Source organism: Trifolium pratense, linkage group LG5, assembly GCF_020283565.1.
Source record: "Trifolium pratense cultivar HEN17-A07 linkage group LG5, ARS_RC_1.1, whole genome shotgun sequence".
Classification (NCBI taxonomy): Eukaryota; Viridiplantae; Streptophyta; class Magnoliopsida; order Fabales; family Fabaceae; genus Trifolium; species Trifolium pratense.
In genome coordinates, this window is record NC_060063.1 from 28,042,299 (window position 1) to 28,055,649 (window position 13,351).

Below are 13,351 nucleotides of genomic sequence, written 5' to 3' on the forward strand. Positions count from 1 at the left end.
AAGTTATTTATATTTGCCACAGTTGGCACTGCTACATGCTGGCCATAAGCGTGTGTTAGAAGTTAGTTTGCATATCATATCATAGACACAATGATATTGTTGCTCCATCTTGGCCATTTAAGTTAGTTTGCATATATTAAGGCTTTTCCTTCAAGTGTCTGTCTCTCAAAGTATGGCATTCTTAGCCAACTCCTGGTCCACATTTTAACTAGAGATTGATTTGATTTGGGAAAATTGAAGAGTTTATTTGTGCATACATTTTTTTGTTTGTTTTGTTTTTATACCACCAGTATTCGACGACTGGACCACTTAATCTGATTCGGGAGCCAGTTCTGACATCAAGTGGTTTCAGGCTCCTTCCGAACGCAGTTGCGGGAATCGAACCATGATCCTCCCTATCAAGTCCAACGTTAATCAACATTGAACCAACTACCGATTGGTTCATTTGTGCATACATTTGTATGTATAACAATGTAAAATAGTTGTTAAACAACTTAAATTTATGAGCGGAGTTCAATCTAAAATATTAGTCTATTAAATGAGAGTTATAGTTTAATTATTATATTGAATATTTTTATATACTCAATGCAACACTTTTAGTACTGTCACATCTTTATGAGACGACGTCCACGACATCATTCACTCTATGAACATTGACGGGTGGTAGCGACAATTTTTTCTTTGGTAAGCACTCATTTATCAGTATTCGGTGGTGAGCATTAACGAGTCTTATTAGAATTGTTCCTAGTTCAGTTCAGGAAGCAAATTAAATTGAATTGAATTGTGAGAACAATTCAGGAAGAAAACCAAACTATACCGATCGAACCGTTAATGATTCACTCCAAACAAGTTTGATTCAGTTTGGAATGTAAGGTAGGTTGTTGTGATACTATACTTTAGCTCAATAATGATGGTGTATAGGTATGTGAAGGCACATCAACTTTGGTTATGAATGAGAAGATGAAGATGTCCAAAAAAAGCTAAACAAAGTGACCCATCGCATCTTATTATACTCACCTCACCTCTCTCCCCAAATACAAAGTGACGATCATGAAAGTTTTGAGTTGTCTAAATCCTTGTCTTTTTGGTAGTACTTTATTTATTCAACTCTAATAATTTTACAGCAATGCTAATAAGAACCCACTTGGGTTGGTGCATTGGTATTGGTTTGGGATCTGAGAGTGTGCTCCTCTTGAGGTCTGAGGTTCGATTCTCTCTGGTGCCAATTTGGGTGGTCTAATTTAGTAGACCAGAGAAACTCACTAGAAATTTTATAACTTAAGGTATCTTTAGTTAAAGATTAATCCATAAATATTAAGACTCGTTTAAGAAACAAACATCTTTTAATAAATGTTTTAAGGAACTCCATTGCATCATGTTTTTTTTCCATTGTATCATGTTGGTCTCACTAAATTGGTTCAATCATGTGAGAAGAAATTAAAACATATCTAAATGAATTTCTAAAACATATTATCACTCTAAATAAATTAGTTAGTGAGAAGAAATTAAAACATATCTAAATGAATTTCTAAAACATATTATCACTCTAAATAAATTAGTTTAGTTTGCCTATGTGAGCTTAGCTCAATTGGTAGAGACATTACATATATTATGCAGAGCCGGAGTTCGAACCCCGGACACTCCATTTATTTATCTTTAATTAAGGTGAAATTTCTAATCACTAGGTTACTAGATAAAAAAAAAGATTTAGTTTTCAATATAACTTAGCCACGCCATACATATGATTAGTTTCTAAATTTAATTGATATGCATCGATAATGTAACGATTTTGTACTTGACCAACTAATCATAACCGTTAGATAATTAAAAATCATATAAATTCATGGTTTGTGATTAGTTGACGGTGTAAAAAAAATTACACATGCATCAAAATCGATCAATATTAGTTCTTATAGTTCAATGCTTGTTATTGTACTACTAGTAGTGATAGCTGGAGGGATAATGCTGCTATGTAGTTTGAGTTTCTATATATCACATGATTTTCAATATTAATAATAAATTTTTTTAGCAAATAATCATCTTGGGTTACAACTTGTTACCAAAAAAGGCAATAAAAAACATTAAAATTAATGGAAAAACAACTATAGAACAAAAAAGGAAATGGCTGATTGTGTTTGTGGGGTTTGATATAGATCATGTTTGGAAGCATGTGTGTCCTCTATTCTAAGTCATTGGTATGATTTGTAACAGAAAATGTTGACAAGAAAGAAGATAATAGAAAGAAACATATAGGTGTGAAGAAAAGGGTAATGTTGAAACCTTCCCTACCATTATAGTCACGTTGAATAATCACTTCCCAAACATCTTATTATCACAAATTCACGCTAGTGAAATCATGAAAGCTGACAAATAGAATAGAACCTGCATGCATAGACTTTATTTTCTGACTTTATTTTTAGTAAGAAAAAATAAATTTTACTAAAGAGAGTTTCACTCTTTTAAAAGGGGTTCTCTTTCATTCTACCTTGTGCCACAATCTATATTCACTCCTCATTAAAATGGCCAACTTAGTCACCTTGTTTATGATGTGGTTTATTGTGATATGTACTATCTACAATGTGAAACTTTTGGTACATGGAAGTGTAAGGGGAGAATCAACTAGGTTCTATGATTTTAAGGTACTCCCTATGTTTCTTTTTAAACTTTTGTTTTTGTAGAAATCAAATTTAATTGTCATTTTAAAAGTTTAATACAATATTAATTATTATTTTGTCAATAATACTTTTAACTATTTATTGTAGAGAGTAAAATGAGTTAATAAATAGTGAAGGGTATTAGAAAAAAGACAAATAATTTCATCAAAAGTAATAGAATCTATTGATTTTCTAAGTATGTGCAAATAACATTAAAACAACAACTAAAAAAAACATAGGAAACCAAGGGAGTTGGATCTGGCAGAAGAGACTGGACTTTACAATGTGACAAACTAATATTCGAATTCTAAATGGGTGAGGTATTCATGTTTAGTGTCCAACACGCTTCAAATAAGATTATCTTCAGTGGAGAGAACAGGAAGGAGAAGCCTCAGTGTACCAAAAACAGATTCGTGATGAGTTATTCACCCACACCCAGTTCTAGAACCAGATCTCCTGGATTAGCTAGTGCCACAGGAAGGTGCAAAAAGGGACACATACCTTCACGCACGGGCAAAGTCACAGAAAGAAGAAAGAGCCTCGACAAGAGGCAAAGCCAAAGAAAAGAGGGTAGTTCGATCCCAGATTGAACCGAAGATGAAGAAAACAAATAACATTGGGATTAAAATTTATTCTTAAAGTGCCCAGTATGACACCATATTTTAGTTTAATTGCAGCATTGCAAAGGCATTTTCTTTATTTGTTGATGTGCTTAATGGTTACTATACAGGTTCAAACTAAAAGAGTTACCAAACTTTGCAACTCCAAAGACATTGTCACAGTCAATGGTATGTTTCCAGGACCTGTTATTTACGCGCAAGAAGATGATAGAATCATAGTCAAGGTTACCAATAAGACACCTTTCAATGTTACACTTCACTGGTAATCATAATCACAATCTCATACATAATGCAGTTCATTTAATTAACAAAAATAATTTCACCAACAAACTTGTATTTCAAATTTTAGGCATGGTATCAGGCAAAGATTATCATGCTGGTATGATGGTCCATCCTTTATTACACAATGTCCAATTCAAGCAGGCCAAAGTTTCACCTATAATTTTACGGTGGTGAATCAGAAGGGAACTTTCTTCTGGCATGCTCATGTTTCTTGGCTAAGAGGAACAGTTCATGGAGCTATGATTGTTTATCCAAATAATAAAGTACCTTTCCCATTTAAGAGTCCTTATCAAGAGCAAATAATCATACTAGGTAACTTATAATGTGACTCCTTTGGTTTGAATTGTGTTTCATGTTGTATGTTCAAAGTATTGCGAGCTGATTCGAGTTATTGCAGGAGAGTATTGGCTGCAGGATCTTCAAGAAATTGAGCATGCCACTCTAGTGAGTGGAGGAGCTCCACCTCCGGCAGATGCATATACCATTAACAGTCATCCAGGCCCCAACTACAACTGCTCCATTAATGGTATTTTTGCTTAAAATTGTATACAACCTATGCAACACCAACACACTTCATATTCCATGCGTGTCTGGTGTCTGACACGGACGCAATTGTTACTTAAATCATTGTATTTCCTAAAACTATTACTATGTCGACTTGTCAGTGTCAATGTCGTGTTTGAAGTATATGTGTCTGGTTCAGTGCTTCATACTATACAACTAACAATTTCAGTGATAATTTTGTAAGAGGTGTTTCAATCAGATTAAGCTATATGAAAAAATCTGGGTGACATGGTGCATGGCGGTAATCTATTTTCACTAAGAATCTATTGACAATTAACAATGAGACTACATAGGCACTGGTCGTCTAAACAACCAGTCTAAGACAATTAACAACTCATAACCTTTGTAATTCATATTTTCTATCTTCAGATTTCATTGATATGTTTCATTTCTTGTAATCTTTTCAGATGTTTACCAACTTAATGTGATTCCGGAAAGGACCTACTTGTTAAGACTAATTAATGCTGGTTTAAACACCGAGAACTTCTTTGCCATTGCTAATCACAAATTAATGATCGTGGAAGCTGACGCTGAATACACGAAACCATTCATGACAGACACAGTGATGATTGGACCAGGCCAAACACTAAATGTCCTAGTCTCAGCTGATCAGCCAGTAGGAAAATATTCCATGGCTGTTGCTCCTTACAAGTCTGGCAAGATTGTCAAATATCAAAATGTTTCAGCCATTGCCTACTTCAACTATATAGGGGCCAAATCTAATGGTTCATATTTACCGGCTAAATTACCTAAACTTGATGATAAGTTGGCTGTTAAGACAGTAATGGATGGATTAAGGAGCCTAAATCAAGTAAATGTTTTCAAAGAAATTGATAAAAACATATTCATTACCATTGGATTGAATGTTAAAAAATGCCACTCGAAGTCACCGAAGCAAAACTGTCAAGCCATGAATAATGGGATACTGACAGCTTCAATGAACAATATAAGTTTTGTTCATCCCCATATTTCAATCCTGGAAGCTTATTATAAAAAAATAAATGGATCATATACTGAAGATTTTCCCGACGCACCGTCTAAGTTCTATGACTTCGTTAATGGCGCTCCTAATAACATTCCATATGACACGGAGTCATTGAATGGGACTAGAACTAAGGTCCTTGAATATGGCACCAAGGTACAACTCATTTTGCAGAACACAGGAACAGTCAACATTGAAAACCACCCAATTCACATCCATGGCTACAGCTTTTATGTTGTAGGGTATGGCACCGGAAACTATGATCCACTAACTGCACAATTCAATTTAGTGGATCCCCCATACATGAATACAATTGGAGTTCCAGTCGGTGGATGGGCAGCAGTACGTTTTGTAGCTGATAATCCAGGTATACAGCGCAATCTATATTTCCTTTTTCTATTTTATTCAAACATCCAAGGTTCTCAATCTCTGCTGCTAACTACCTATGAAGCACGGACACAGTCACGGACACCGGACACGACACTGACACGTTGACACCGATAATAATTTGAGAAAATGACATAGTTCAGTGTAATCATAAGTGTCGGTGTCCGACACAGGACACGCTTAATCTGAGGAGTGTCCGTGCTTCATAGCTAACTACTTTCCCGTCCCCTTAACAAATTAACCACATCAAGAGACTGTTTATTTCTTTTTGGCTGAAGGAATTATTAGTAACATAACTTTTTGCATGCAGGTGTATGGTATATGCACTGCCACATTGAGGTACACCAATCGTGGGGACTAGGAATGGTATTTATAGTGAAGAACGGAAAAGGAGATCTGCAGTCCTTACCACATCCCCCACCAGACCTGCCCTCGTGCTAAAGACTACCGACAGATCAAAACAAATAGTTTTAACCGATAATTGTGTGACTTTTTTTTCCAAGTTCGAGTGTTCTTTAGCTCTGAGTGTGTAACTGTAAAATGTGGCATTGATTCATTTCTTTTAAAAGAAAAATTTATGGATGTAAAGAAGAAAAATGAATAGATGAATGTTAATTTCTTTTCATTTAGTTTAATTTGTATACACTAATTCATCAAAACTCGAAAATAAACTAAAACATTGATATTATTGGAAATTGAAGTGATAAAATATTACTCAACAAGACTCCAATTCCATTGAAATTTCCACCTCGGTACTAAGGCCAATTCATATCAATCTTACTATGTTTACATTGAAAAAGTACAACAATTAATTGCTCAGAAAGTTATGCGGCATGAAAGCTGAGACAGTGACTCTTATTAGAAAACTTACCAGCACACTCCAGTCAATTCTCTCTCCGATGTTCCTGGAACATGCAAGTTGTTGATTGCAATGAAATCTACATATGACAGATAAGAAATCACAGGTTGACCCTCTCCATAATCCAGCTTTTTGTTAATGCAGCATTCAAATGTGATCTGAATGTTAGCCTTTGATTACTCTTTAGATTCAAGTAATCAACCTGTAAATGGTTGAAAGTTGAAACCATAGTGAACATGTGAAAGAGAAACGGAATATATTAATGTTAGACTAGTAGAGGCATCAGTACCTGATCTGGTTCTAGAATCAGAAGACAAAAAGCATCAACTGGACCTATAGAAGGATCCAACGATATTTCTGGCTGTGTTTGTTCATTTAGACGGGGAAGTCCTGGTTCTGGCCCCAAATATTGAGACCTTGATCTCACGGAACTGGCAAACCAGGATTTTTCTCTTTGCTGCATTGTGAATTCATAAACTTAGATAAGTATAGTATTCAATAGCACCCAAACTTCAAAAAAAAAAAAAAAAAAACTTCGAAGAAATAAAAACTGAACTTCTAATCAAACCTGAAGTTTTAGCGGATCAGGATTCGTGCCATCAATGATATCTACATGCCCATTTATCCGGAATTGCTCCCAGGAATCTGTGAAATACCAACATATCTAACCACAAGAACCACACTTAGTCTCAAAAGCTAAGCCCTTTAGCATTTTCTTTATGTTTTAAAAAAAGCAACTCAGAGAATAATTACCTCAGCAGAGGAGCAATGCTTGAGCTCTTCAATCTGCAATACAGATAAGGCGGGAGATACTTCCACGTAAATAACTTTTCCATGAAAAACTTAATCGTGCTCGCAACTATGTGTAATTCATATAGATCAATATATTCAGCTTTACCTAATTAATGTTATTTAATCTCCAACAAAATGGACATTGGTAATCCAAAGTTGAGCTAGGAGATAAAAAAAGATTGTTCTAAAGAGGATTTGTAATTGGGTTCTCTTAAACAATTTGTCCTTAACTAAAAGTCATTAACCGTTTGAGCCCAACCACTTGGTTATAATCAAGTGGTTAAATGACCAAGATTCAATATTTATAATGAGTTATTAGGCAGGCTAACTTTTGTTGAGATCTATCAAGTGTGAGTTAAGTCTCACATTGGTTGGAAGAGTTGAAATTGAACAACATATAAGTGAGAGAACCCTAATGACTTAAGGTTTTGGGTGAAAGTGTTGTGTCAAAAGTCACTTGTGTGATTGCTCTTGCTCCAATGTGTTGATCCAACCCAGTGAGGCTCCCCTCAAGGCCCAGGCCCAACAATGGTATCATAGCCCGGTTTGGGGGAACAATAAGTGAGTGGTGATGGATCATGAATACTTAGAGACTCACTTGAGGGGAGATGTTGATATGTATCAAGTGTGAGTTAAGTCTCAGATTGGTTGGAATAGTTAACGTTGAGCAACATGAGAACACATAAACCTAATGCCTCAGTTGGCAGGGATGTTGCATTATATATGCAGGGGGGCCGGGGTTCGAACCCCATTCATCCCACTTATTCGCCTTAAGGGTGAAATTTCTAGCCACCAGGCTACTTGACAAAAAAAGAAAAAGGTTTTCGGTGAAAGTTAAGTCACTTTATGTGGTTGCTCTAGACCCAATGTATTGATCCAACCAAGTGAGGCTCCCGTCTCGACCCAACAGCCGTATCAGGTACTCCTCTCCTCTACTAGTAACTTGATAGTTTCTCTTACTCCATACACAAATTTCCATAAACTAGATTACAAACAAACAAAAACCCAGTCTTTATTTCCAACATTGAACTTACGTTACAAACAAACAAAAATTTCCATGAATTAAGTTACAAAATTTCCATAGTATACTCCAATTTCCATGAACTAAGTTACAAACAAACAAAAACCCAGTTTTTATTTTTCAACATTGAATTTCGAAGTTACCTTGCGAGTGCGGGTATCGGTGTTAATTAGGATGTTATCAGTGTTGTCTTGGAATCCTCTGAATAACCAAAACAAAGACAAGTGGTGAATTTCGATGAAACCAAAGAGTGAATGTTTAAGGAAAGAACATGATAATAATAATAATAAGAAGAAGAAGAAGAAGAAAAGAACCTGAAAACGACAGTGCGATTTGAAGGTTTTCCGTTGGTTCCTATGGTTGCCTGAAACAGAGATAAAACGACAAAGATTTAAGAAAAAAAATAATAATAAAAAGATGAAGAAAAATAAGAACTAAAAAAGAGTTACGAGTTGCATGTAAGAAGAGTGTTTGAGGTGAGTGTTAGATTCCATAGCATTGAGAAGAAGCTGCTTCCATGCTATGATGCTGCTCCCCATTCCCAATTCTTCTGATATGTCTTCACAATTTTTCTCCTCTTTGAACTTAACAATAACATTAACATAGTCACTTACACTTGGTTACTTTTTTTTTTACTCAAAAGAAAGATATTGATTCATTCAAATCGATGAAATATATCAATTTTATATATTTAAATTCACTAAAAACTAAACGGAATCTTAATAGCATAAATCAGTATAATGTCTACAAATATGATAAAGTCTAAAGTCTATTAGATTTGTAACGTTGACGACTTTAAAATCATTGAATCTGCATTGAGAAGTAAACTTGCAAATTTGAACAAAACAAACACCGTACAAAGACGGGAAATCAAATTAAACATCGTACGGAGACGGGATAACAAACAACTCCGCACTAAGACGGGAATAAAACAATAACGAACAAAGAAATCACAAAGAAAAAACACAAACGAAACCTAAAATTATGTGTAAATCACTTATTAAATTAAAAAAGAAATAAAAAACGATCAAGAGGGGGTGATTCCGCATCAAAAATGATCCTAAATCATCCCTGATGAGCCAAGAAAAATGAAAAGAGGGATAGAGAAGAAGGAGAAAGAGGTAGAGAATTGAAAAGGAGAAAATACACATCCATGATTCTTAGGGGAAGGGGTCCAATAATCCTTGTCAAAGAGAGAGTAGTCATTTGGCACCCAAATTATAAGGATTGATCTTTTGGGGTGAAAATAAATTTGAAAAATACAAATTAGTTCTCTTGTGACATTAGTTAAGGAACTAAATAATGGATATAAGTATCGAAAATTGTGTAATCTACTTATTAAAAAAATAAAGAATACTTGGCTTTAAGCCCTCTTTGTAATAAAAATAAAAATAAAGAATACTCTTTTCAATACAAAAATTACTTCTTTTAGTTTTCTTAAGTAGTGTCCCGGGAAACCACTTAGCATGACCCAATAAATTTTGTGAAAAGTAAGTTGTATGGTATTAATGGAAACCTGGATCCTCTCTAGTGATTTAGGAGAGGTTTAGTGAAATTCTAACCATTAATTTGGACCACCGAATAAAGTCAAATAAAAATGAAAGGTTATGATTTAAACTAGACAACCTCCCGTATAAATTGTACTTGAGAGGATATGTTCTCGTGTATTAATGTGGATAAATGGTTCTTATCACTTGGATCATTTTTTTTTTTTATTGTAGAGCAGATTCTATTTCGTTTAAGTTTCTTGGTATATCGGTATAAGCTAATTGTAGGAGGAGAAAGACTTAAATATTTGTAGTGGAGGGCTGGAGGCTGTCTAAGATATTGAGTAGGTGGTCGCCATTTGTTGTTTGAAAGAAGAATTATTTTGATTAATTCGGTTTTGGCAAGACTTCCTATATATTATTTCTTTTTTTAAGGCAGCAAGTTGTGTGTTAAAACTGGTGAAAATTTAAATATATTTTTTGTCGGGTGGTGATTTGGAGGATAAAAAACTTTGTTAGATAAAATGGGAGCAAGTTTGTTTGCTGAAAAAAATCTCCAATAATTTAATGAGATTTCCCACAATGTTCTGATTGTGAAAAAATGCATAAATTGTTAATTTTGGTAGGTTTTAATAACCTATCAAATAATTTAAGATTGATGTTTTTTCTTAAGAATGATTTATATGATATAAACTTTCGATATAACAGTGGAGTTTATAAAATTTGTATTCGTTAAAATATTATTGAGTGGTGTAACATTATTTAAATGTTACATCGGTATAATCTCTTTCATATGGGTGTAAGCGGATCAGAAAATCCAATTGAACCGACGATCCAAATCAATCCAAACAAAAAAAAACCAATTTTATGGTTCGGATTAAAAATCAAACCGAACCAATTGAAAATCGATGTGGTTTGGTTCAGTTCTCGATTCCAGTTTTAAGATCCATTGGACAAACCGAACCAAACCAATATATATATATATATATATATATATATATATATATATATATATAGGGGGCTGCTAATTTAGACTCAGTTGGGTCTAAATTAGCAAAGTGCACATTTTCAGTTGGACCAAAATACCCATTCTTTTTAATTAATTAACCAAATTACCATCAATGGACGCGGATCCAGTGCCGCGCGCGTACCGCAGGACCATGGTTACAGGCCGTTGATTTCCATCAGACAGCCAAGATCTGATCTCATCAAGACTGTCTGATCAATCAGACAGCCCAGATCATCCGAATCCATCAGATTCCAGCGCGTGCACCACACTGGATTACACCCTGGAGAGAGAAGAATCTACTTTTTAAAAGCAGGACACGTGTCGCTGTCTGATTGGCTGGGCGTGATTTTTCTCCATTTAATACTTTGAACTCAATTATTTCGTTGTAAATTAATTTTTTATTTTTTTTTTGATACCAAAATTCATAATTTTTTTTTCTCTACAAATAGAGACTTGGTTCGTTTGATTTGGACACAGAAAAAAAAACCCAATTTTTCACTACCTTAATCTCATTTTTCACTACCTTACATCAACTCACTGAAACCATTCTACCAGGAAAATGGTTTCAGAGTACAAATCTCTGAAACCATTCTACCAGCTAAATGGTTTCAGAAGCAAATAACTAAGAATCAACTTACTGAAACCATTCTACCAGCAAAATGGTTTCAGAAGCAAACACAATTAATAAATTACTCACTGAAACCATTCTACCAGTAAAATAGTTTCAGAGTACAACTATGTGCAACCATTCTACAAGCTAAATGGTTTCAGAAGCAAATAACTAATAATCAACTTACTGAAACCATTCTACCAGCAAAATGGTTTCAGATTACAACTCTCTGAAACCATTGTACCAGATAAATGGTTTCAGAAGCAAACACAATTAATAAATTACTCATTGAAACCATTCTACCAGTAAAATGGTTTCAGAATACAACTATGTGCAACAATTCTACCAGTAAAATGGTTTCAGAAGCAAACATTAGTTTTTAATTACCGTTTTATCTTATTTAATTAACTAAAAATAGTTTCAGGTCTCCAAAAATTTCATAAAATATACCAAAAGTTCCAGAATATTATCTACTATTTTCCTGGTATAATGGTTTCAGTGAGTTGGTTGAGTGGTGCGTGTTAAATTACAACACACAAGTAACGTATTTAGTAGACAAAAAATGAGATTAAGGTAGTGAAAAATTGCATTTTTTTTTCGGTGTCCAAATCAAACGAACCAAGTCTCTATTTGTAGAAAAAAAAATTATGAATTTTGGTATAAAAAAAAAATAATAAAAAATTAATTTACAACGAAATAATTGAGTTCAAAGTATTAAATGAACAAAAATCACGTCCAGCCAACCATTGTGTGACACGTGTCCTACTTTTAAAAAGCAAATTTTTCTCTCTCCAGGGTGTAATCTAGTGTGGCGCACGCGCTGGAATCTGATGGATCAGGATGATCTGGGCTGTCTGATTGATCAGACAGTCTTGATGAGATCAGATCTTGGCTGTCTGATGGAAATCAACGGTCTGTAACCATGGTCCTTCGGTACGCGCGCGACACTGGATCCGTGTCTATTAATGGGTATTTTGGTTAATTAATTAAAAAGAATGGGTATTTTGGTCCAATTGAAAAGGTGCACCTTGCTAACTTAGACCTAACTAGGGTCTAAGTTAGAAAACCGCATATATATATATATATATATATATATATATATATATATATATATATTATTAAGTTAAATTTTAGTGCAACCCAACCCACACATCTATTAAAAAAGAAATATCCAATTCAACTTAAAAAAAATCTGCTCACTCACTTCACTTCTTCTAACAAAACCCTAACGCAAAAACACAACCGCAGCCGCTGCTCTCATCTTCATAGCCACAAAAATCACATGCTCAAGCTTCTTTGTTCTCTATTATGAACTTAATTGTTTTATTATGTATTTGATGAACTTATGAGAATTATATTTTGGATTTGATTTTAATATGGTTGTTTTATGTATTTGATGAATTTATGAAAAAAGAGATGTATTTTGTATTTGTTGTATATCGGGAAAAAAATAATAGCATGGAAATACATTGAAAATAATGCATCGGAAAAAAACCGATCAAAGTATCCGAACCAAACCGACAAGTTTGGTTCGGATTCATTTTTGAAAAACACTAAAAACCGAACCAAACCGAACCAATCGAGGGTTCATTTGTTCGGACATTGGATTTACTCAAAACTGATCCAAACCGGTCCAATTACACCCCTACATATAGTGTAACATTTGAGTAATGTTACTCCAGTGCCAATAAATTAAATCACATTTCAAAAAAATGTTGTGTACCATAAAGCCATTCTTCACTATTTCATGTTAGACAATGTATGGAAAACAGAAATTATGAGTCATTTTATAAATTTGTCCTTCATTAATGGTATACTAGAAAAGGTACTCATTTGATTTCTTTTTAAGTGTCGTTTTGGATCATTGTGCACCATTCACATAATCTACTTTGACCATAACTTTTTAGTAATATATAAAACCATAGGTTAGGAAATAAGATATTGTTCAATTTGGCTCGATGAATATTTTCAAAATAAAAATTTTTCATATTTTTTTTTATTTATTATTATAGATGATTAAAGATATTAGTGGTCAAAGTAACGTACGACATTTTTCAAAAATTTCTCATTCTTATAACGTCCGC

At 34.0% G+C, this 13,351-nt stretch overlaps 2 protein-coding genes across 2 annotated transcripts; one reads left to right on the forward strand and one right to left on the reverse strand.

The window, feature by feature from the left end:
• The first annotated feature begins 2,362 nt into the window (after nt 1-2,362).
• Nucleotides 2,363-6,123, forward strand: LOC123885625 (laccase-6). Its single transcript, XM_045934914.1, has 6 exons — nt 2,363-2,639; nt 3,385-3,536; nt 3,624-3,868; nt 3,954-4,082; nt 4,528-5,469; nt 5,800-6,123. Exons 1-6 carry the CDS (start codon nt 2,520-2,522, stop codon nt 5,928-5,930), a joined length of 1,719 nt encoding a protein of 572 aa, XP_045790870.1. The 5' UTR covers nt 2,363-2,519; the 3' UTR covers nt 5,931-6,123.
• A 33-nt stretch (nt 6,124-6,156) lies between these two features.
• Nucleotides 6,157-8,771, reverse strand: LOC123885626 (pyridoxine/pyridoxamine 5'-phosphate oxidase 2). The gene is made up of 7 exons (XM_045934915.1): nt 8,611-8,771; nt 8,476-8,525; nt 8,305-8,362; nt 7,102-7,134; nt 6,917-7,012; nt 6,638-6,805; nt 6,157-6,550 (listed from the first exon to the last, which is right to left on the reverse strand). Exons 1-7 carry the CDS (start codon nt 8,698-8,700, stop codon nt 6,449-6,451), a joined length of 597 nt encoding a protein of 198 aa, XP_045790871.1. The 5' UTR covers nt 8,701-8,771; the 3' UTR covers nt 6,157-6,448.
• Nucleotides 8,772-13,351: the final 4,580 nt, after the last annotated feature.

What these genes read in the sequence shown, in the direction of transcription:
- LOC123885625 (XM_045934914.1), top strand. Translation starts at nt 2,520, where the DNA reads ATGGCCAACTTAGTCACCTTGTTTATGATGTGGTTTATTGTGATATGT. An exon ending in TTCAATGTTACACTTCACTG is followed by an intron (nt 3,537 to 3,623) that starts GTAATCATAATC and finishes TTCAAATTTTAG; the next exon opens with GCATGGTATCAGGCAAAGAT. An exon ending in TTTTGTAGCTGATAATCCAG is followed by an intron (nt 5,470 to 5,799) that starts GTATACAGCGCA and finishes TTTTGCATGCAG; the next exon opens with GTGTATGGTATATGCACTGC.
- LOC123885626 (XM_045934915.1), bottom strand. Translation starts at nt 8,700, where the DNA reads ATGGGGAGCAGCATCATAGCATGGAAGCAGCTTCTTCTCAATGCTATG. An exon ending in AGCATTGCTCCTCTGCTGAG is followed by an intron (nt 7,013 to 7,101) that starts GTAATTATTCTC and finishes TCTTGTGGTTAG; the next exon opens with ATATGTTGGTATTTCACAGA. An exon ending in TGATTCTAGAACCAGATCAG is followed by an intron (nt 6,551 to 6,637) that starts GTACTGATGCCT and finishes AACCATTTACAG; the next exon opens with GTTGATTACTTGAATCTAAA.